Source organism: Carettochelys insculpta, chromosome 3 (assembly GCF_033958435.1).
Source record: "Carettochelys insculpta isolate YL-2023 chromosome 3, ASM3395843v1, whole genome shotgun sequence".
NCBI lineage: Eukaryota > Metazoa > Chordata > Testudines > Carettochelyidae > Carettochelys > Carettochelys insculpta.
Window position 1 is genome coordinate 103,667,906 of NC_134139.1, and position 25,279 is coordinate 103,693,184.

Sequence of the window (25,279 nt, forward strand, 5' to 3'; positions counted from 1 at the left end):
AATATCTGGTTGTTTCATAAATATTAGTTAATTTAGACACTCCTGGGAAATGAAGGGTGGTATTCCTTTTTGACAGATAGAGAATTGAGACACTAAGATCAAAAGTATCTGTAATTTTAGGTGTCCAAGTTGAGACACCTAAACTATTTTCTGAATGCTTAGCATTATGTGTTCAAAGCACTGCTCTGATTAAGTACAATTGCAGGTGGTGAATGCACTGCACATCAGACCTCAGGGTCTAAGATCAGGCATCACAAAACGAGGTACGCACAATTAATGACCACCTGGGTGCAGTTTGGTTTAGATGACTCGACCAGCAGAAGCAGGGATAGAATCCAAATCTTAAGGGGAACATTGAGTTAGCTTAAAACCATGAAACCATTTTTTAGCTGCAGTCCACTGGAACAAATGAACTAAAGAACATATTCATCTCTGGAATGGGTTCATCTTGTGCATTGATTGAGACAGGGATGCCATGGGAGAAAAGCTGATCACAAGGTGCCCAAACTATTATATGCACAAGGGAGGGTGAATTAAAATTGAGCAGATATCCTTAATTCTAGCATTTCCTAACATTTTTGTATGCAAACTTTTTACACTGACACCTGCATGGTTAGAACATTTAGGTCCACTGCCGAGTCTTCCCCCACTTTAGCTAATAGAGTACAGTAATCCGTCAAGATATGTACATTCAAAATGTATGTATCTCATGTTTACGCGAGTGGGGTTGTGGTGGGGGGGGTTCCGACCCGCAGCCCCCCAGCTGGCAGACTGCAGAGCCAGCCACAGGGCCCCCAGCTGGGGGTGGGTAGACCCCCAGGCTAGAAGCCAGCAGAGCCAGCCCCAGGGTCCCCAGCCAGGGGCTGGGGAAACCTGCAGTTGGGGGCTGGCAGAGCCCACCATTGGCTGGTCAATTTCCTGGGCTCTGCAAGCAAAGAAGAGGGGGAGCAAGCTCCGGCTCATCCTCAACCCTCAGGCCTGGCTCCAGTTCACACACACCCCCATGCCTGGCTCCAGCTCAACCCTCCACATGGCTGCGTGGCCCCGACTCAACTCCACTACCTTCCTACCCCAGGCTTAACTTGTCTGTCCCCATGGCCCCAACCCACTACCAGGCGTAACCCTCCCCAGCTGCACACCCCCCCCAACCCTGGGACTTACCTTTCAAAAGGAGCCCCAGGTGCTCCTGCTGCTTCCCCAGCTACAGAACATGCATTTCACTGGGGGGAAAAGCCACCCCCTGACTTCAACGAAATTCGAGTTATGTGAGGGTGCATGGGAATGCAACCTGTGTGTAACTCGAGGCACTCCTGTACTTAAAAAGTAGCAGTTTCTAAATGATTAATCACATTCTTCAAGAATATCAGTATTACCCATTACAGAGACTTGTCTTGAAATAGTACATTGTTTTTATATATCCCCCAAACAAAATACATATTGAACATTTCTTCCTTCTAAAATAACCTGCCCTACTTTGCTAACCTAGCCACAATTCTGTAATACCAATCAATATTGGCTAGATGCAGTGGTTACTTAAACTTAAAAGCCTCTTGTCAATAAAATCTAAATAAAATGCACACAAAGGGCAACAACTTTGAGATGCAAAATCATATTGAAGAGTGAGAAGTTAAAACATTAAGTCAGGAAATTAGCAGTAAACTGGGTCATGCTGCATATCCTGTGTTAATATACAACATGAACCACTTTACCACTGAATTTCTTGACTTCTCATACATTTTCTTAGCCTTATGGTTAACAGTTCAGATGCTTACAAATACGCACTTCCATAGCGCTAAGATCCAATCACATCCCTAATTCTGTCCTTTCAGACTCCCATCTCTAACAACATTAAGTAGAAGTAAATCTAAAACTTGTCTATCTGGCACATGTTAATTAAGACAAAAGGCATCAGCAAAACAAATGCATTTGATTCAGATTACCTGAAAGTAGGTAAAATAGTGTTTTGCCCCTGGCTTCCCCACAAAAGAAAAAAAACGTGTGGAATGACAGAGAACAAATCTTTTAAGGTACCATGACTCCCAAGACACTAAACAAAGGCTGTGTAACTGTGTGGACAGTCTAAATTCTGCAGCAAAATCTCTGACTTACGTTACAGGAAAGTCTGTGGCAGTTTCAGGAAAATTCAAAAAATGACAGGGAATAGGGATGTTAAAGAGCGAGTAATCTGGTAACCAAGCAAGCACCAAAATTTCTCTTGGTTACTTGGTCAACTCCCAGCCACCCCATACGCACACGCAGTCTGCTGCTCTACAGTTAAAATGCTGAGCCAGCACAGCGCACAGGCTGGCTCAGTGTCTGTTCCTGCTGTGGAGATTGGGCTGTCTTCCCCCTGCCGGGCTCTCCCGTGTATTGCAAAATTTGTCAGGGGGAAATGGGAAATGATGGCAGCGAGGTAGCTTTTGGCAATAGGAACAGCATGGGAGATCGCTGGGGGTGGGTTGACCTTAGGCAGGAGGTTAAGGGGTCAGAAATGGGGAAGTGATGCATTTTTCCAACCCTTACAGAGGGGGATTAAAGATAATGAAATAGATGCTGAGATCTTGAAGTTGGTTTAAAAGCTTGTACTCAGTGGAGTCAAAGGAAGTTTTGCCATTGTCTTTAATGGAGCCATGAGTCCATTCTTCAGACACCAACCTCAGCAACTCTTAGCAGCCACCTGCTTTTTGATGTAGTAACATAACTACATCTGGTAAATGATGAATAAATTGGACATTTCTGCTTATGTTATCAACAGTAAAGTACAGGTTGAACCTCTCTGGTCTGGCATGATTTTGGTTGGCCACACCCATTATAAGTACACATCCAGCTAAGTTTCCCACTTCCCAAAAAATTTGCTAGTACTGGCTCTCAGTGTTCTGTGCTGTTATTTAGCTCTAATTTACCCCCTAAATGTCTTCTAAGAGCCTAGTAGCAATGGTAATGATACTGGACAGTATAGACCTTCTGTGGTGATGGTTGATGGATGGGTGGGGATGATGTTTCTAACCTCTTGTCTGTCAGAGATGGAAATTGGATGACATAAGAGGGATCACTCGATTCTGTGTTCTGTCCACTTCCTCCAGGACATCTGGCATTGGCCTCTATTAGGAAGACAGGATACTAGGCTAGATGGGGCTTTGGTCTGACCCAGTATGGCTGTTCTTATATGTTTCTACACCAGTCAGGTCTGGAGAATTCTGGGCTAGAGCCGTTCAACCTGTAGTGAATTTTAGCATTCGGGCTCTCGTATTTCAGAGTTGATGACCCAGTAACACAGGAGAAAGAGTTTATTTAGACACTGTTGTTTCACTTTTGCAAACTAAGACAGTGCTTCATTCCTTTTCTTTGATTCATATTTCAAAATGTCTTTGTTATAAAAGTTAGATGTGTACTTTAAAAAAAACAAAACAGTAATTTAGAAGCTGTTAGTTGTCTTGCAAGCAAATTCTCTGGTAAGTTTACATGAGGCCCTAGTCTGATACCCAAAAGCTGTATTTGTGAAGTCGATGATATGTGTGTAGGAGAAGTTCCCCACATCTCCCAGGGAAGTAGATTTTCAGGCTTTCTCCATGCTTAGATTCTTAAACCTTGATCCGGCCCGCAAGGCTCAAAGTCGTTGTCGTCATTTCACACACACACGCACGCATGTGCGCAGTGGTGTGAGCTGGTGGTGGCACTCCAGGCCTGCAATGCCCCACATTATTGGCTCACCAGTGCCGGCGCATCAGTACCAGCTGCCCGCTTCAGTGGCTGGATATGGTCCATAGACTCTGCCTGGTGAGGGGAGGAAGCAGTTCTGTGTGCTGCTGTCTCCCCCATCCCCCACTACCTCCATTGGGGGAACAGCAGATCAAGAAACTGCTTGCATGAAGGCTGGAATCACGGGCAGTGGGAGCAGATGAGGGCAGAGGCAAGTAATCATGGAGTTGTGTGATCCTGAGGAGCTTCACAAGTAAGCATCCCACCCCCTCACATGTCCTTCCTTCTGCCCAGATCCCACATGCCACCTTCAGCTGCTCCTGTACCCTACCTCTTTTCCTGATCCCCCACTTCCATCCAGCAGCTGCCTCTTCCCCAGATGCCACACTACCACTCCATTCCTGCACCCTGCCTCCCGCCCAGACTGTGCACCCCACCCCCTCCTGCATGCTATCTCCCACCCAGACCCCACTCCTGCACCTAACTCCCACCCAGATCCCAAACCCCAATTCCTGCTCTGCTCAGACCCCTTAGCCCCATCCCGCTCCTGCACCCTCTCTCTCGGTCATACTCTGCACCTCTATCCATGTTGCAACCTTTGGCAACCCACTCCCACACATTGACCCCCTCATTTTTGGATCCACCCCAGAGTCTGGGGGGAGCCTACACAAAATTTACTGGCCACAGGTCCCTGGAAGAGTTAATATCGCCTAGGGAAACCCCTGAACCTCAGTGAAATGAGGTATCTTAGTTAGGGGGCAGTGTCAGAAAGAGTTGGGGGAGGAGGCTTGGGGTGCTTCATGTGGCCCCTGCCTGGTTTTCCTGTGTGTCAGTGGCCCCTAGCCCAAGAAAAGATTCCCCACCTGTGACTTACGTGATTACAATGTAAGGCATGAAAACAGTCTCTCTTAGAGGTATCACCTGAAGGAAATAGCCAGAACATAAGCAAAGAAAGAAATGCACCTGACCTTTTAGTGGTAGCCGAAATTGTGTTTGGTTCCCAGGTGGTCAGAAAATTGTATACGACCAACAAAAGGTATAAGCACTTCAAACAGATACGATTTTCTTTTCAAGTTGGTTTCTCTCTCTACAGTAAAGGAGGGGGAAGTCAAATAATAAACGTGGTTGAGAACTCCACTGAAAACAATGAAGTATAACCTTTTTGTGGGCTTGTTTACATGAGGAAAAGTGAACTGTTTAAGTGTGTGTGTGGTTTTTCTTTTTAAACCAATTTATGTTTGTTCTAAGTAGGCAATGCACTGTTTTAACTAATAACGTGTTTTTTTTAAAAGGCTGATATAGTTAAACCAGTGCAACTTTGTGTGAAAACTTAATTCAGTTTTGTTCGCTTTCTACTGATAACTTGTTAATAAATTCATAGGCAAGGTAAGGAGTGGAATAATGAGGATTCTACAGCCATATATTTCATCAAGATACTGATTGTTCTGTTTCTTTTTTTAGTACCTTTGCCAACAAATGTTGTCATAGAATCCTTAAACTTCGTCACTGTCTTGCGCTGGGATTACTTCCACACAGTTCCAACCCCTCACTTTATTGTGGAAATTAAACCTTATGAGTAAGTGTCTGGTATTATGCCAGTACTTTATTTTTCTTTAAAAGGCATTCATGTAGTGATTCCTTTCATTTTACCATATCTCTAGGAATGTTTTATTTATACACAATGAAATTATACAGTCTGTATGGAATTCAGTATGAGTGTAAATGGAGACAGAATTTCTCCAGTCTGAGAGTTGCATTGTATAATATCATGTTTGTAAAAATTTCCTTAATTTATTCTTTAATCTGTTTCACAGGCCAGGGATATATAAGCCAGTCAGCTCCTGCATGAATATAGTAAAACATCGTTGTGACCTCTCTAATGAAATACAAGAACTGAGTCTATCTCACTGGGCTAGAGTTAAAGCTTTAATTGGGTTAGAAGAGTCGGAGTATGTTGAGACCAAAGAATTTGTTCTGCGACGGGATGGTAAGTTTAAATGTAACCATACATTTTATATCCAGATATGTGATTTGAGGTCATGTTGAATGGAATTCATAATATTTCTGTTAAACTAAAAGATGACTATAAATATCTTTCTAGTGCAATATTATGTTTTGTTCAGAATGTCATAGTATTAACTTCAGGATGAAAGATGAACCTAAGGGTTGCTTAGTAGCATTCTTTATAGGTAGTAAGGGGACCATACAAGTAACTACTGTCTGAGCACCTTTCCAGATATTTAAAAAAGAGAAATGGGTGTTGGTGATGCATTCCCTGATACTCTTTTCTTATTTTGCTATTGACCCAGTGCCCCATTATCTGGTAGGGAGACCAGTGTTGTCCTTCGAGAACACTGTCACTGTAAACATCCCAGGTGTGCTACAGGACAGTGCTAGGCAAAGTGATCTGTATTCAGTGTGCCTTCAGTTATCCACTTTATGATCAAACAAACAGTTGCGTGGAAGCTAAAGTCTACTATAGTATGGCTGCATAGCATAATGTCCTGTGTTTAAAGTCCATTGCATTGCAGTCCTTCTGCATACAACAGTCTCTTTTTGGTTTACCAAATGCATTTAGTATGCTTTTATAGCTGGATAATTGAGGTTGTACTGTGCAAAGTTGTACTGTGTAGTTTTCACTTTTAAAATGTTTTAGGCACATTCTGAGTCAATAGCATTTCATTTAGATTTTACACCAAAAAGGGGTGCATTTAAAGTCCCGTGATTTATATAAATGTTAAACTTTGTATAAATCTTTCCCTAAATTCTTGTAGTGCCCAATCCTTAAGTGTAAGTGTCTTCAGTTCTTAAACTTGTTGCCCATTAAGGTAGTTCATCACATCCATTTCTAATTCCTAATCTTAAATAAACTGATACTTTATTTTTTATGAGCCACTTTCTTACCTATTGTCGTGGTAATTCCTGAGATTGCTTATTACTCTGGTTTTTTTTTGCAAATGTAATGTTCTTTGTTTTTATGTAGGGTTCTTAGATTCTGTATGATACTTGAGTGAAATTTCATCACAGTAGCAGATACATTTTGTGCTTCAGTCTCCTGTATACATCATTTGTTTTGCTTTCCTTATTTCTGTCAAGGAGCTGAATTTTAAGGCCTTATGTATGTAGGGAAAGTTATTCTGGTTTAACCAAAATCAGGGATGGGCCACGGGCAGCCTGCCACAACCAGCCCTCTGCTTCATTTTACTTGGTCTCCTAACTAGGGGCATAAACACTGCTGATACAGGCCTTTCTGTGTTAGTACCCAGACCCACCTAAATCTGAACCTGAAGAGGCAGCCCTTCAGAGGAAAGGGGCAAGAGTGTCTGCCAGCTTGGACATGGAGGATTGCTAAAGGGCTGATGTTCTTTCTACCACTTAGAGGATGTTGTTCCCTAGCAGCTGGTGGAAGAAAGGCAGGGGGCAGCAGCTTTCCAGTTTTAGTGAGCTTGCTGCCTTCTGGAGATCATGGAGCTGAACGTGGGGCAGGCAGATACATTTCACAGAACCCAATCCTGTGGTATTAGTGCAGGACTTGCTAATACAGCACATGTTCTTACAGCAGCAACCAAGCCAGCTGCCCCAGGACAGCAAGGGCTTCTGCTTCTTTGACCACAATATCTTTGTATTCTGCTACATCTTGAAGCCTCTTTATAAAATTAAAAATTATTTTCTAAGGGATATTAATTGGTTTTGTGGCCCTTAACTACATTTAAATTGCCCCTGTCATTTTCGTCCCACTGCAAAATCTAGTTTGAACAGGTTTTTTTTGTTTTGATTTTAAAGTGGCTTGCTCCAAGGTAGCTTGTATCTTTCCTAGTTGATGTATCTACATTGAAATAAAAAGTCACCCTTTATCCAAAGTAATAACGTATAAATACACTTCACATCTGTCCGGCTGCCATATTCTCTTTTTGTTCATCGCTTTAATCTTTTTTTTTTTTTAAAGACCATTTGACTTTTTTCCTCTCTCGCCTATAAGCTTACAATTTTCTAGTAAACTTTATAAGCCACCTGGCAGACTTCACTGGTACTGCCCATTGTTGTATTTGTGCCCCTCCAAAAGCATATTCCCTTAACCAAGGTACAGTTCCTCTGCAGCATCTGTTCCATCATATGCGTAAGCATTCTAAGTATTCTGGCATATCTTTGGAAACAATTTTTTTCCTCTTGAAAATGGACAATGATGTCATAGCTGTTAACCCTACATTTGTCTTTGAATTCTGTATCAAAATTTTTAAATTTAATAGTGACGGTACACCTATGTTTCAGGAAAAATAGGACCACCTACTCTAAATATGTCACTTGAGAAAGACCAAATCAGGATTGAGATTCGCCACCCGTATCGGAAACTTCCAGCCGCTGTTATTAAAAATAAGGACTTCACGTACAAGGTGTTTTATCGGTCCAGTGAAAACCCGGTATGTTTTAAATTGAAAGTTTTAGATCTTATCTGTGGCTTTTTTGGTGGTGGTTTTTTTGAAAAGGCCAAAATACACAGGGAATATATCAATATAGGTTTTTAGAACTGTAAATTGCATACACTTCAAGATGCTAAGAGACTTTGTTAAACAATTTTGAAGTTATTAATGATATGTTGAATGTGGAGCCTCAACCATTGCCCTGTCTTGAGTATTCATTGTGGTAATCTTTAATCATGTGGTCACATGCAATTATTTCTGTAGGACCTATGCTGTACTAAGTATCTTTTTTTTTTTTTTTTGAGACCTAATTCATTTAGGTTTTTTTTTCATATCTCTCATTGTGGTGCTTTGAGCAGCTTATATTGAATGGAGGGAGCTGTTCAGTGTTTGCTTTAAGGCTCCTCATTAAATGTCTTGTCCACTATCTTATTCATTTATTCCACTTATGTCCAAATAATCAGTCACTACTGTTGATTCAAAGTACATCAGTTAACTTGTATGAATTTAGTATATGATAATGATGCACAGAATTTGACTCCATATACAGCAAGACCCAAATTTTCTTCAATGCATGGAGCTAACTCATTCACTGAATACTTTCCAGTCAGCCATTCTACTGGAAAATATTTTATGATGAGCCAAAAATCAGTGTCTATGCCAAACTGGGAGATTCAGGGATTTTAAATTATCTAAAAGTTACCGTACTTTGTGTAACGGAGAGGTAGCCGTGTTAGTCTGTATCTTCAAAAACAACAAGAAGTCCTGTGGCACCTTATAGACTCACAGATATTTTGGAGCATAAGCTTTTGTGGGCAAGACCTGCTTCATCAGATGCATGGGGGTGGGGCGGTTCCAGAGGAGGATTTATAGAGGGAGTCCCAGTAAAGGGGAGGGCTGGAACTGACACGGTCTATTCAGTCAGGGTAGACATGACCCATTATCAGCAATTTAGTGTGTGGAGCAGTGAAAATCAAGAGTGGAGAAAACAAGCCAGTTCAGTCGGGGGAATGTAACCCACTGTCAGCAGATAAACTGCTTTTGTAATGGGCCAACCACTCCCAGTCTCTGTTCAATCCTTGGTTGATGTAATTCATTTGCAAATTTGACTCTAGTCCAGAAATTCCTCTTTCAATTTTATTTTTGAAATTTTTTTTGTTGTAGGACTGCTACTTCTAAATGTGTTACTGAGTGTGCAGGGAGATTGAAGTGTTCTCCTACAGGTTTCTGTGTTACCATTCCTGATGCCTGATTTATGTCCGTTTGTTTTTTTACATAGAAACTGTCAGTTTGGCCAGTGTAAATTGCATTGGGGCATTGTTGGCACATCATGGCGTATACTGTATTAGTAGATGTGCGGGTAAAGGAGCCATTGATGGTATGGTTGAAGTTAGGTCCCGTGATGATATCGCTGGTGTAGATATGTGAGCAGAGTTGGCAGCGAGGTTTGTTGCAGGGATGGGTTCCAGGTTTAGAGTCACTGTGTTGTGGTCTGTAGTTGCTGCTGAGGATTTGTTTAAGTTTGGCAGGCTGTCTGTAGCAGAGGACAGGCCTGCCTCCCAAGGTCTGTGAGAGTGAAGGATCATTGTCCAGGATGGATTGCAGGTCACTGATGATGCTCTGGAGTGGCTTTAGCTGGGGGATGTATGTGATGGCCAGTGGTATCTCTTGTTTTCCTTGTGAGGTCTGTCTCATAGCAGGTGGCTTCTGGGTATACATCTGACTCTGTCAGTCTGTTTCTTCACTTCCTTAGGTGGGTATTGTAGTTTCAGGAAAGCTTGATAAAAGTCTTGTAAATGTTTGCCTCTGTCTGAGGGATTGGGGCAACTGTGGTTGTACCTAAGTGCCTGGTTGTATACAATGGATCATGTAGTGTGCCATGGATGGAAGCTGGAGGCATATAGATAAGCATAGAGGTACATGGGTTTTCAGTATAGGTGCTATTTATGTGATCATCACTTATTTGCCCAATAGTGTCCAGGAAGTGGATCTCTTGTGTGGACTGGTCCAGGCTAAGGTTGATAGTGGGGTGGAAACTGTTGAAAAAATTATGGTGGAACTTTTCAAGAACCTCTTTCCCATGGGTCTAGATGACGATGATGTTGTCAGTGTAGTGCAAGTAGAGGAGGAGTGTTAGGGGACAGAAACTGAGGAAGCGTTGTTTCATGTCAGCCATTAAAATGTTGGCATATTGTGGGGCCATGTGGGTGCTCATGGCAGTGCCACTGATTTGAAGGTATAAATTGTCCTCAAATCTGAAATAATTGTCGGTGAGGAGAAAGTCACAAAGCTCCACCACCATTTGTGCCCCGGTCTCATCAGGGATAATGTTCCTAACAGCTTGAAGTCTATCTCCATGTGGGATATTGGTGTAAAGGGCTTCTACATCCATGGTGGCCAGGATGGTGTTTTCAGGAAGGTCACCAAAGAATTGCAGCTTCCTAGGGAAGTTGGTATCTTGAAGAAAGCTGGGAGCACTGGTGGCATAGGGTCTGAGGAGAGAGTCAGAGTCCACATGTCCAGACAGTCCTGTAGTGAGAGTGCCAATGCCTGAGATGAGGGGGGATCCCAGATTCCCAGGTTTATGGATCTTGGGTAGGAGGTAGACTAAACCTGGTTTGGGTTCAAGGGGTACTTTGTGTACACATCTACATCCTTAATTTCAAAATCAATGCAGCTTTTCACCAGGAAGCCTAAAGGTATACAGCCTAGGGACCACCTCTGGGGAAGATTTGAAATGTATATTCTTATAAACTAGGCCACTAGAGCAATTCAAAGAAAGCTTGTGACATTATTAACAGAAATGAGAGCTATGCTCTCAAAGTGCCAGACCATTTATGCTCTAGCTAAAATAAAACCAAACAGTTCTCTGAATGGAAACCAGTTAAGTTTGATAGAGGAAGGTATCTCAGTTATAAGCAATTGAAAGAGCCTTAGAATGGAAATGTTTAAGTTGTATTAGTTTACGCTGTTCCATCTTTTATTACCTCAAATTTTGGAAACTGGCCTAGTTCAAAATTGGATTTTTGCTAGTCTTCAGGGGACTTCAGAAATATTGATAACTTTTTATATGTGCCCACTTTACTCCTTGAAAACATAATTAATGTTGAGGGAGTGATTTCCAAGATGTTGCATGCACACTTTTCCTCAATAAGGATACTAGATGAATCATTGGGTGCAAGACAAAGAAATCAGAAACAGACATGTTTCATCATAGGATAAAATTTTCGTTAAGTCCCTAAATCCCATTTTTAAGTGGCTTAAGAGCATAAGTGTCATTTGAACATGAATGAGACTTAAGAACATAAGTAATTTAGATTCTCTTGCAAACTTTACCTATTGGTACTATGATGTGAGTTCTTAATAATGCTAGATATTAGAGCTGTTGTCTTACACATAGCTTTTAGCAGAGATGCACAGTTGTTGCAACGCACAGCTAACAGGTCCGATACCCAACACTTTAAAAGCTATGACCCTGTAAGATGTCAATACTAACTTTTACATTGAGTCAATATTGTAAGTTCAAAATAATTAGGGATCTGAATCTAACATTGCTTTCCTTCTAGATCCAAGAGCTTGAAACAGACCCATGTAAGAAGACCTGTAGCATATACATTCCAGTTTCTTCTACCGGGTCCACTTACTGTGTTTCAGCCCAAGGTCATTCAGCATTGGTTTTGGCTCGAGGATTTTCCCGATCAAATGAAAGTTGCATTGATGTTCCTTTTAAACAGCAGCTAGGTAAAAATAATTTATAAAAATCTGATCCATATTTCTGAAGATTCTTAACTGGTATTGTATTAACACTGTCCTGCAGTTGTATGACTGTCATTTTCTATTTGACTGGTATCATAATTTGTTTCATTTGCAGCTAGACTTGTGTAATCAGGGAATACCAAATGAATAATTACATTAATTGTTGGAAGACAGACTTTACAATTACACTTGTGATATTCAGTGGAAACTGATGATCAGAAGTGTACAGGCTTTGCTGGATTCAAGAGAACCATAAAATGCTTCCTCCAGGAGTGTCCCTGTAGGTGTTCCACTTTAAGTGTGCATTTGCCCCTGCACTTCTATCAGAGATTTATAGTAGCAGTGCCCTTAGCAGGCTGTGAACACCGGCGGCTGGCACACACCGGTCAAAGCCCCTAATGTGCATGAACAGCCTACTATCTCCCCACTTCTCCATTGGCTCTCCTGACTTTAAGAAGTGCCTGACCTGCAGGTTCTCAATCCCAATCTCGGATGGCCATATGCAGTGTGTCTGATGTCTGGGGAGGTGCACGTTGCAGCTAAGTGCCCTCACTGCAAGAAGCTCACAGCCAGGACCAGAAACACTAGAGAGCTTCAGCTGAAACTTCATATGGAGAAGTCTCTCCGGACTGCCTCTGACCTGGAACAAACCACCTCACTTACCCAACAGTCTCCCGCAATTGCCTCAGAAAAGGTGGATCCTGTGGGCTTCAGCTCAAGAGACCGTCCCCATGCCCATCACAGGACATGGTCTCATTTGGTCTCTCAGACAGTCTCCCCAGCAACAAAGTGAAACAGTTGCCAGTACCAGTGGCACTGACCACACTGGACCAGGACAGACTGGGTGTCTCCAGTACCAATGCAACCCGAGGCATGAAGCACTTGTCTTGGGGCAGCTCTAAATCCAGCACCCATCAGAGGAGTAAATCTGCACCTCCAAAGTTGTGTAGTTATGTACCACAGGCTACCTCAGTGCTGCCATCTCTTGTTCCAGTGCTGCCATCTAGTCTGTTAGTAGCATCGGTGCAGACACAAATTCTGCCTATGCAGGCAGCAGGGTTGCCAAAGTTACCCCTAAAATCAGCAGACAAAAAGCAGACTGAGCCTTTGCATGACTCTAACAGGATCAATCTCGGTGCAGTGCAGTGATGAGGAAGATGCAGCCTCACAGGATACTAATGCACCATGGCATTCATCTCTCAAGCCACAGGCATACCAGCCACCTGCGGCGTGGCAGCCACCTCAGTGAGTACCACCACCCCTGACGGTGCCTCCCCACTGGCCCTTGAGGGATGCCTGGGCTCCATACAGAACCAAGCACCCTCAGCCTCCGCAGCAACAGCCTGAAACCACAAGGTCACCCATTACCTCAGTTGCTGTCTCAATGGCAGAGCTTGAGGAGGGGCCTGCAATAGAGGACTTGGAGGAGTCTGAAATAGAAGACTTGGAAGGAGACAAGCCTATGGCACCAGCACATATATCCTCTTCATCTCCTCATGATACTATGCCACTCCCTCCCACCTTGGGACATCTTTAGAGCATCTTCTTGAAACCCAGTATAAGCTCATTAACATATTGCAGGCTTCACCCACTGCCAAACTCACCATACTGGTGAATCGGCATTAGTCGACCATGCCAAGACAACGAGACCCCCACCACTATCCTCCTCTCTTGCAAGTGCTCTGGTCATTAAATACTGTGTGGTACCACAGGGAACCAGGGGGGGGAGGGGGAGGGAGGGACGGGGAGAGAGAGAGAGAGTGTGTGTGTGTGTGTGTGGTTGGTTTTTTGTTGTTGTTGTTTTTGTTTTTAACACATCTGTCCTCCAGTTCCTTTGTGGTTGATGCAGTTAATCAGAAGGGCAACCAGAATTTAGCCTGCACCATGCCCTATTACAAGGACTGGAAGCATATGGACCTATTCAGCAGGAAGGCCTACACATCTGCCACAATCCAACTGTGAATTGCCAATTACAGGGCACTTTTGTCAAAACGTATGCACAATATGTTTGAAAATATAGTGGCCTTTATTGACCATTTACCTGACAGCAGAAAAGATCAGTATAGATCCAACATACAAGAGGTTTGCTAATCACTCAAACAGTGTGACAAGGATCCCATGATTGAGCATGCTCTGCTGAATCAAGAACACAGCAGTCGTGCATAGAGCTTTCTGGATATATCTATCAGGATTCCCAAAGGAGGTCGAGGCCAGAGTAGAGGTACCTCACCCTTCGATGGTAATCGACTTTTTGAGGAGAACGCTGATGCAGCTCTCCACATGGTCAAGGACTCGCGTAACCACCTTAAAAATCTCTGAGCATTTACATTCCTGAAAATAAGAAGAAACCAATTGGAGCATTCAGCCAAAGCTCCCATACAGCTTCATATTCACAGTCTCAGGGACACTACGACAGACTCAAAGATAGACCAGACATAGACAACCAACAGAGCAACTATCCATGTTGCAACCATCAACATCGTGACAGACATTTTGAGGGCTTGGTGGAAGGCCAAATAGCCACACCTTTTCCACCATTGCTCACTCACTCTACCCCATTTGGCAACTACCTAGCAGCATTCTAGTCTGCCTGGTACCACATTACTTTGGACAAATGGGTGCTGGAAATTATCCAAATGGGCTGTTGTTTCACTTTTTCTTCCTCTCCGCCTACCTAGCCCCGCTATCCATCCCTGTTCTGGGGTTTATTTCACAAGGACACCATTACACAGGAGATATGTTATCTCCCACAACTGTGTGCCATCGAGCAGCTACCCACATAACACAGACAGGACTGGCTTCTATTCACCTTACTTCATCAACCTGGAAGAAAACAAGAGGCTGGTGCCCCACCTAGGACTTACACAAACTAAACAGATATATTTGCATAGAATGATTCAAGGATATGGCTCTAGCCACAGTAATCCCAGGTCGGGAGAAAGGAGATTGTCTGTCCATCGACAGGATGCCTAGTTTCATATCGCTGTTCATTTCTCACACAGACACTTTCTCTGCTTCATAGTACACAAACTACATTTTCAGTACAGAGAGCTCCCATTTGGACTATGCATGTGGGTATTTTCCAAAGTCCTTGTATTAGTGGTCACTCACCTATGCAAGGCAGGGGTGACCATTCTTCCCAGTTTGGACAATTGTCTGTCAAAGGGCAACACGTACCAGGCCACAGTGCAAGCAGTACACATGACCATGAATCTCTTTGTGAACCTCAGCCTCCATATCAGTATACCAAAATGCATGCTCACCCCAACTCAAACACTAGACTTCATCGGAGTTCACCCTGTCTGCACCATTGCAACAGCATCGCTTCCCACGCAAGATCTGACGCTTTAAAATCTCATTTTGGATGCACAGAACAGCCCACAGATGACAGCAAGACACCTGCCTCCAACTCCTAGGGCGCATGTCAGCAGCAACTTTTGTGGCCTGGCTCAGGTGTGCATTCAGACCTCATTACCACCAGGCCAACAAGGTCCTTTATATTCCAACAAAAATCAAAAACTCACTCTCCTGGTGGATGGACCTAACTTCACCCGCACAGGCACACCCTTCCAGCAGCAGATGTCAAGAGTTACCATCACCATGGATACCTCCCTCCTTGGGTGGGGGAGCACATTTCGCATGCCACACAGCTCAACTTTAATCTTTTCCAGCTGAAGGTGGCAAACAATGCATGCCACCACTTCCTCCCCTTGACACATGGCAAAATGATCCAGGTAACCTAACCACCGTGTATTAAATAAATCATCAAGACAAGGGGCATTCCCACTCTTATGCATGGAAGCAGTATGCCTCTGCGATTGGTGCACTCAGCAAAAGATAGACTTGATAGCTGCCTACGTCCCAGGCACAGACAGCACTAAAGTCAACAACCTCAAAACTCATTTCTGCATGGACCACAAGTGGGAGATGGTCCCCAGCATCCTGTATCAGCTATTCAAACATTGGGGCTGCACTACAATGGACCTCTTTGCGACAGCCACCAATGCAGAATGCCCTCAATGTTTTTCTTGAGTGGAACTGGGTAAACACTCGAGGGGATGCATTCATTTGAATGTGGGACACACCTCTCCTGTATGTTTTTTCTGCAGGTTCCACTCTTCAGCCGCACCTTACAAAAGATCTAACAGGACAGAGCCAGGGTCATACTAGTGGCCCAAAATTGGTTCACTTACCTTCTACAGCCATTCACAAAACCTCCCTGGCAAGTTTCCCTAGTTCCTCACCTCGTGACTTAGAACAGCAGCCAGATGACTCACCCCAACATACCAGCTCTTCAGCTTTGGGCATGGCATCTCACTGGCTAACTCCACTAGTGTCAGCAAGCTCGACAGCAGTCCAGAACGTCATCCTCAACAGTTGGCAAGCTAACACAAGAAAGACATACATTAGTAAATGGCACCACTTCTCCACATAGTGCCACGCTCAGAGCACGTCACCATCAGCGGCTCCACTCCCCAACATTCTAGACTGCATGCTGTTAAAGACGGGTGGACTTTCTCTTAGTTCCTTAAAGGTCTGTGCAGCAGCTATTATGGCATTCCATCCGCACAGAGATGTTTTTTTTCCATCTTTGCTCATTTCAGTACAAAACGGTTTATTAAGGGCATACAGAACATCTATCCACTCGTTCAGCCCCCACTGTGCCATGGGACCTAAAGCTGGTGCTCAGTGCCCTTATGAGAAAACCTTCTGAACCATTTGCCACCTGTTCTCCTGTACATTTACCTATGAAGGGGGCATTTCTAGTAGCTGTCATTTCTGCCAGGAGGGTAGGAGAATTGGGAGCACTTAAGATTGACCCTCCCTATACAAAATGTCACAAGGACAGGATAGTCATGAGACTTCATGAGGTTCCTTCCTAAGGTGGTCTCCTCTTTCTGCGGTAATGAACCTGGTTGCCGCCTTGTGTTCTACCCCAAACCCCTTGTAATTGTAAAAGAGGTGGTGGTACATACTCTTCATGTGCATGCAGTGTTTGCATTTTATATTTATAGAACCTAAACTTTTTGCACATCCTGCAAGCTGTTTGTTTCTGCCACAGAGCATTCGCAAGAAGAGGCCATCTCCAAACAAAGATTATTAAAATGGGTTTACGAATGCATGCGCTTATGTTACCACGGCTGTGTCTACACGTGCCCCAAACTTCGAAATGGCCATGCAAATGGCCATTTCGAAGTTTACTAATGAAGCGCTGAAATGCATATTCAGCGCTTCATTAGCATGCGGGCGGCAGCGGCGCTTCGAAATTGACGAGCCTTGCCGCCGCGCGGCGCGTCCAGACGGGGCTCCTTTTCGAAAGCACGCCACCTACTTCGAAGTCCCCTTATTCCCGTGAGCTCATGGGAATAAGGGGACTTCGAAGTAGGCAGGGCCCTTTCGAAAAGGAGTCCCGTCTGGACGCGCCGCGCGGCTGCAAGGCTCGTCAATTTCGAAGCGCCGCTGCCGCCCGCATGCTAATGAAGCGCTGAATATGCATGTCAGCGCTTCATTAGTAAACTTCGAAATGGCCATTTGCATGGCCATTTCGAAGTGTGGGGCACGTGTAGATGTAGCCCACAAGAGCAGACAGCAGCCTCCTACAGGCGTATGGACACATTCCAAGAGCGCAATGGCTTCCTTAGAGGCCTTCCTTAAGTGTGTCCCACTGATTTGTAAAGCAGCAGCATGAGCATCACTCCGTACCTTCTCAAAACATTATGCAATCATCCATTTCTCAGCTGAAGGACAGTTTGGACATAGGATCCTATCAACAGTTTCAACTCCATCTCCGAAGACGACCCCCCCCCCCCCCCCCCCCGGCCTTTTCTGCCCTGCAAGGGGATGATGCTTCATAGTCCCCTAAAGAGGCGCACCCACCGGAACACTCCTCAAAGAAGTAGTGAACATTACTCACTTTGTGCAGTAACTGAGGTTCTTCAAGGTGGTTGTCCCGGTCAGTGCTCCATTGCCCACCTTCCTCTCCTCTGCTATGAAGTTCTCACATAGGTTCTGTGGCAGAGAAGGAAGTGAGGGGGCAGCAGGCTGTGCATGCACATTAGTGGCTCTGACCAGCACCTGCTGGTGTGCACAGCCTACCAAGGGTACTGCTAGCAAAAATCTCTAAAAGTGTGGGGGTTGCACGCACACACCTGAAGTGGAGCACCCACAGGGACAACTGTCTTGAAGAACCTCAGGTACTGCACAAGGTGAGTAGCCTTCTCTTACGTTAAAGATACAAAGCAAGTGCGTAAAACTTGCTTGGTTTACTTAAAAATGAGTGAGGATAGCTATTCTTCTTTACTTTGTTTCATAATACCTACATGTTGGGTGTAAGTTAAGGAGAAAATGCAAATACCGAAGTCCTAACTCAGTTTTTGTTACAATGTCCCACTAACAATATCAGAGAGGTAGCCGTGTTAGTCTGTATCTTCACAAACAACAAGAAGTCCTGTGGCACCTTATAGACTAACAGGTAGTTTGGAGCATAAGCTTTCGTGGGCAAAGACCTGCTTCGTCGGATGCAAGAGAGAAATTTGATAGTGTTCTCATTCATTTCTATGCTGTGCTCCCCCTGGAATTTAATAATATGGGAAGGATAATCACAACTCCCTGATACCCCACGCTGAGAATGCTTGAGCTAGTGTGAGGACCTCCATTAAATTTCTGGGGCTATTAACTGCAATTTCCACCTTTCAAACCAGTCTTGATTATTTTAATAGCCTAAACAGTGGTACAGTTGCATGTGTATTGCACTGGTTAAGATCCCACTGGAGATCCTTTATTCCATATTTCTGTGCCTGTACAACTTAAGCATTAACCTTCAATTCCAGAGACACATTTGTGCACAAGTTCTGTTTGAACAGTAAAGGAAAATTTTAGGCTAAATAAGGGCACTTTTCTCCCAACAAGTCATCAGACCGTATAGTATTCTGCTTAGTTGAGGCTTAGAACTTAGACACCAAAATGTTTTAAATGAATGAAGTGAGAGATTGTCAAAGAAGAAAATGGAATTGGTTAACCACCCTGTTCATCTTCCATTTGTGCCTTTGAAAGCATCCCTCAAACTCTCTCTTCCAGCATCCTTTAATATATCGAGAAACTCCCATTTAAAGGGCCAGTGGAGTTTTCTGCATCCATGCATCATATAAATTGCATCGCCTTGTGATCTAAAATTGGTATGTGAACAGTGGGCTTCTGTTCTAAGGTGATCATTGGAAGGGTACATGGTTATGTCCCTGCAGGCAGCCTCCTGTCTCGGTTGCCTTCTTCCGGGCACTCGTAGCTCCTGTTTTCCCAGGAGCTGGTCACCTGCCAGATTGTCCATCACATTGTTATGGTGTTCCCGCAGTCTGTGGCATGACTAGGGCACCAGCCTCAGTTTCCTCCTTGTCCTAGAGTCCCCAGTAAGTTTTCATAAGCTTTCGGAATGTGAATAGTACTTCACAGGGCTAATTCATGACAAACCGCCTCTCAGCTATAATTGAGAATTCCCCAGCACAGTCCAAACAGTACATTTTACTGTTTCAAGTCCTAATAATCGTTCAGCTTACCAACTATAGCTGAGGCACTTCATAATGCTCCAGTGTCTCACCTTGCTTAGACTCCTAGGTACAGCCCTGGTGTGCCACAACATGCCTCACCCCAGCCTCTTTATCAGGGGTACTATTCTATCTTGTTTCTTCCTCAAATATGTTCTAGTCCTTGCATCAACACATCTGTTTTTTTCTTCAGACTACATCTCTCTCCAGCTTAGCTCTTCAGCTGGGAGAGCCAGCAGGCATCTGTTTGCTCCTCTCAGCCTTCATTCCTCTCTGGCCTAGAGAAACATATGTGACGATCCTCTCCCCGAGCCTTTCTGCTTTCACCAGCTTGATCTGGCTCTCAACTGCTGAACTTTTTCAGTGCTCCCTTCTTTAGGTACTTCCCTTCCCAGAAGCTCTCCACCCAGCTTTGCCCTTCTTTTGATCTTTCTCTTTCCTCTGTTCTGAGTTCTCTTGCCTTTTGAGATTCTCTCATAACTCCTGGTGCAGACCCATCCTCTTTAGTATGCCAAACTAGGGCATACCTGCACTGGCACAGGAGAGCTGGGCCCAGTTCTGTTTTAGGGACCAAATACATTGTTGTTACTAATGCAATCACGAATTCAACAGTGCTCATGTTTTTGAGCACTGTTTTTAAAAATAAGAAATTACTTATCCACACTGAATGTCACTAACGAAAAGCAGAAAAAACAATTTAGTCATGTATTTCCTTGTCTTCTTCAAAACTAAAGAAGTCAATAAAAAGTAAAGCTGTTTGGTTTGGTCAAAGAGAATTCTTTACAAACATTTTTAATCCCAAAATAATGCACTCAGTTTTGTAAATCCTACATTTGTGGACTTAATTGCTCTAAGGATTGTGTGCCATTTCTGTTTTAAGATTTTTGTGAATGCCGGAATGACCTGTGTTCCATCCCTCTCATTAAATTTTTGCTCTAATTTTCTAGACTTAAAAACTATTACAACAGTTATTGCTGTTGTCTTTGGTGTTGGACTGATTTTGGCGGTGGTGTGCCTTTGCAAACAGCTAAAGGAGAGAAAAATTGAACTACCTAAGTCTTTGGTAAGTTCACATTAGCGTTCAGTATAACACCTGGTCAGTCTGCTATTGTATAGTATATGTTAATATCTAATAAACTTAGTCTTACAACCATTATTTTTACTGAAATACATAACAAGCAACATGCAGGAGAGAAACGTAGGTAAACAACACTGCATACTATATAGCCATAATGTTAACTTATTAAATAGCTTTTGTTACAATATCTGTCTGGGTTCCTAAATCCATTGCACTTGTTTCATCCTTCCACAAAGATCTTATGTGCTCTGAATTTATATACCTGTAATCTTTTATTGATTTATATTTCCTTTAATATTAGACTTTCTCCTTTCTAACTGAATTTGCTCCAGTAGGCCAGGTTCAAGTATTTCGTTTTCATACTTAAAAAATTAACTTTGTATATCTTAATTGCACTTTTGTTTTGCTTTACTGGATGATGTGATGGGGGAGTGGTGCTTAAGTTTGACATGGGATCTGGAAACAACTTTTTGAATTGCTAAATTCTTTTTCAAGTCAGTTATTTTTAACAAAGAACCTTTACACCTAGCTTCAGGAGATCCATTTGATGGTATTAGGAAACCTTTTTTTCCTTGCTTTATGGCTAGAGAAACAGGCAGGTATATGGGTGTGTCTGCACTGCAGTAAGACACCTGGCCTGTGCTATTTGTTTTAATTGCAGTGTAGATATTTGTGTTCAGGTGGGAACCTGGACTTTAACATCATATGAACAGGGGAGAGTCCTAAAGCTCAGTCTGCAGCCTGAGGCTTGTGTATGTACCAAGACTTGCTTTGCCCAAAACTACCTGAGAAGTCTGTTCCACTGTCAGTTACAAAAGCCTTATCTGTAAAAACCTCCTGTCATTTATAAAAGCCTCTGTCACCATAATAGCCACTGTATATGACTGTGTAATTTAGAGGAAGTATAAAAAACTTGTATAATAACACTGCAGAGTCAAAGGAAGTCATAATTAGACTTTGATAATCATCCCTTCTGGCCTGAACATTTGTTAAGAAGAACACCAAGATTATGGCTGCCTTTCTCACTTCTAGACACTGTTGGAAAAAGTTGTAGACTTCTCTGATGCTGGTGCTAAAATGTTGGAAGCTGCACTATAGCTAGGATGTGGATGCATTAGGCATCATCACAGATTTTTGTTCTCTTGTTACTAGTAGCTTTTAAAGAATATCCTTTAAGTTTAATTCTTGTGGATCATATTCAGGCTTACATATAATAGTCTCTTTACTCACCAATTAAAAAAGCTGTTTAATTTGGATTTGTAGCTGCTTCAAGGAACTAATGCGTGTCAAAGCCTAAAATTATTTTATGAGTGAAGAGAGGAGCTTTGTGTTTATACACATCTCCGTTCCTATTTCTCTATAGTGTATATTTAGATCTTAACATCCAATTTCCTGTACCTGAGAGGGAGTTAACTATAATTTGGTTCTGGAGGTTGAGACTTTATCCGGGTCCTGAAGTGAAAACAGAATCCTTTTGACGTGTTGGGATTTATATGTCCTCTTTGAAGTCACAATCTAAGATTCTCTTCCATACCCCTTGGTCTGGAATTAATTGCAGCAGTTATTAACTACTTTGATATACATGAACACACCACATGCCTTGTGTATATTCATGTGTATGTGGTTTTGTTGGTTTTTTTTATTTTTTGACTGTCCTTTGGCAACTTTTAATGAGTGGTCACTTTCACAACACACAGAACAGGCAAAAGATAGATCCTCAATACTTGTTTCCATTATAACAAAAAAGAAATGGTAATTTGTTAAAAGAGACACCACTGCCAGAAAGGCAGCAGATCTTAGGACACTTTAAAGTCACATTGTTTTCTGTACCATAGTCTTTGTTTCTGTTCCCAACAGATTTAACTGAGAGCCTTAAAGTGCCCCTTCACTGATCTTTTTTCAGCTATTCAAAATCGGGCAAAGCAATTCAGGTGCTCTTCTTGTGGAGTGATTTTCAAGGAGATGTATCCCTTTCTGATTCAGAACAGATAGTTGTGCTTAGCAGTATGGGAGAAGTGTCCAGGAAGGACACCTAGACATTTTAAAGGGGATGTTTTAGGGCTCTCATGTTACTGTGAGAATGAGACTACATTTACACTATGTGCCTTACAGTGGTACAGCTGTAGCGGTACAGCTGGGCCATTGTGAAGTCCACTGTTCAGCTACTCTTTGCCTGCCACAGAGAGCTTTTCTGCTGGCACAATTAAACCACTCCCAATAAGCAGTATTAGTTATATTGGCAGGAGAACCTCTCTTGCCCACATCAGCACTTTGCCAGTGAAACTTACGTTGGTCAGGGCAGAGGTATGTGGATTTTTTTTTCCTGTAAATAACACGCCCAGCTTTCTGCAAATGGGCTGGACTGGAAGTGGGTGAAAAAAATGACTAATTTCAGGAATTAACTTCCTTGTAGCTGACGCTTGTAAGATTGCTTAAATAAGAAGAGTAGGAAGACCGTTTCCTGCTCCTTTCCTCCTCTTCCCTCTTTGACCTTTACATACAACTACCTCTTCTAAGCTGACAGTGAGGAAACTTTTTTTTAGATCCCTACCATGTAGTTGTCAAATTTGTGCATTTCTGACATCTCATGTTCAGCAAGTCTGTTGGTGTCAAAGCCATATACTGATGTCTGCTGCTGATTTTCATTTACCACCAGCTGAATTACTGAAAGGAAAATATAATTAAATTAACATATGCATCACTTTAAAGCACTATTTTTGTCTTGCCTCTAAATTTTGATTTATAGAGACAGTAAACTAAATTTTCACCAGAATATGTAATTTATGTATAACTAAAAGTACCTTCTGTATACTCTTCAGGTCACTGTGGTACGAAACCTGAAGTCACACAACGTTTTAGAAACAAATCCTGAAACAAAATACAGCTCTGTCATAACCTCGTCATCATCCACACCAATATTGCCAGAAAGTGACGAGGTAGACTTGATAGAACAAGTAGACCAACCTAAAGAAATAGGAACCCCTAATTCTGAAGACTGCAATGACGAAACATGCAATGTGAGTTCTCAGGAGATACCAAACAAAACAGAAGAGATGTCTGTCCAAGAAAGTGTTGCTGAAATAGATTCTGATGAACAAAGCCCAAGAATGAAAGAGAATTATTTTCATTCTGATAGTAGCCAAGCAGAGTTACATAGTATTCCTTCAGACCCAGAGCCTTCCAGCACTGAAGTGCAACACTCCATAGACCTGAAGACCCGCAACACGTTTTCTGGTTATGACAAACCTCATGTACCATTGGATATGCTCATAGAAGTTGGTGAAGAGGAATCTGTGATGGGATATAGACATACTGGTGGCATGCATGAGTCTGGAGAAGAATTATTGAAGACTACAGAGAGTCCTATGGTGTGTACAGCATAGTCATTTAGAAGTTTATCGATATCCTAGTGGGATTACCAGTGTGACTTAGAGGAGAATGTTGACATTGAAGGAAACTCAAATGGAAACTAAAACTAGCATTGTCTCTGATGCCAGTGCAGAAAAAGAAGTGGCTGCAATATGTCGAGTCTAACACTGGCTGTTATATAAAGGCTCTGTGGAAAAATGACATTTCTCTTTTTTTGAAAATCCCTTCTGTTGCATTGGGGATTGCGTTCCTCCCTTCATTTCTGTGAAGATGTGCTAGAAGTGGTCATTAAGGTGCCTCACATTAAGCCACTTGGTAGTTTCCTTTGGCATTCTTCTTTAATAACCTAAAAGAAAATATTTATGGTAAAGGAGAGATTCTGCAGCAACTTCTAAATAAAATGCATTGAAGAATTGTTGTACATCGTATCAGGTTGGCACTATGGGCAAAAACAGATTTGATTGGAGTCTGTTCTGGAACTAAAAGTGCATCTGCTTGGTGGAACATAACTGTCTGTGCTAATTACAAGACTGCATGACACTCCTTCAAAATGCCCACATTATACACTGTGCTTATAGCTCTATTTGTATTTTGTATACAGGTGCCATATTATGCAATTATATCTTATGGATATGAGAAACTTGTATGTTACCATGCTATCTAATTTTGAATTCTTAAGCTACCCTATTTCTTTAAGAAGCCTCTACAGCATTTGTTCCTAATTCTTAAATTTGATAGCATTTTTTTATTTTCTTGAGACAGTGGAGTATGTTTTTGTTTGGTTGGGTTTTTTTTGGGGGGGTGGGGGGACTTCCCCCTTTCTCCCGGTAATTTGGTGTCGTTATTTAAATCCTCTGGTGGAACTCTGAAGCATAAAACTATCAAATTGAAAATCCAACATTGAGGTTTCATATCTTAATTCCTTATTATTTGGCTACAGTTACACTACAGCGATCTGTATACAGACATTGCTGTCGGAAGTGATGTTCTGACAAAACTTCTGTTGACAGATCGCATTTACACAGCTTTTTGTGTGTAGATCTCCCCGAGTTTTGTCAAAACCCTAGTTTTGACTACAAAACTTGCTAGTGTAACTGTGGCCTGTAAGGCTTCATGCTTGCAATTAATATGTAGTTTCCCCTGTAGACAAGATGTGGAAATAGGAGCTTACTGTGTTGCCAGAAGTGCTTTGAAATGGAATCAAATAAAACCAAGATACAGGATAAAGTCTAGAAACTTGTAATTTTGCAGATATATACTACATTCATACCAATGTTCATCTTTATTTCATGGGTGCATTATGTAAATACTTTAATGGAAATAATTACATCCTTCACCAAAAAAACAATAAATGTGAAGACGTGCTCATGGTAGTCTGTGTTGCTAAGTATTTGCATTGTTGCATTTTGCACCGGTTGACA

At 42.5% G+C, this 25,279-nt stretch overlaps 1 protein-coding gene across 3 annotated transcripts in view; it reads left to right on the forward strand.

Moving 5' to 3' along the window:
- Nucleotides 1-24,752, forward strand: part of IFNGR1 (interferon gamma receptor 1) — a 36,896-nt gene extending 12,144 nt beyond the window's left edge. For all 3 annotated transcript variants that reach the window (XM_074990481.1, XM_074990482.1, XM_074990483.1), the window contains 6 exons: nt 5,161-5,275; nt 5,514-5,686; nt 7,969-8,117; nt 11,684-11,858; nt 20,359-20,474; nt 23,309-24,752. In XM_074990481.1, coding sequence (XP_074846582.1) covers nt 5,161-5,275; nt 5,514-5,686; nt 7,969-8,117; nt 11,684-11,858; nt 20,359-20,474; nt 23,309-23,872 — 1,292 coding nt within the window. In that variant the 3' untranslated portion in view covers nt 23,873-24,752. The remainder of the gene's footprint in view (nt 1-5,160; nt 5,276-5,513; nt 5,687-7,968; nt 8,118-11,683; nt 11,859-20,358; nt 20,475-23,308) is intronic.
- Nucleotides 24,753-25,279: the final 527 nt, after the last annotated feature.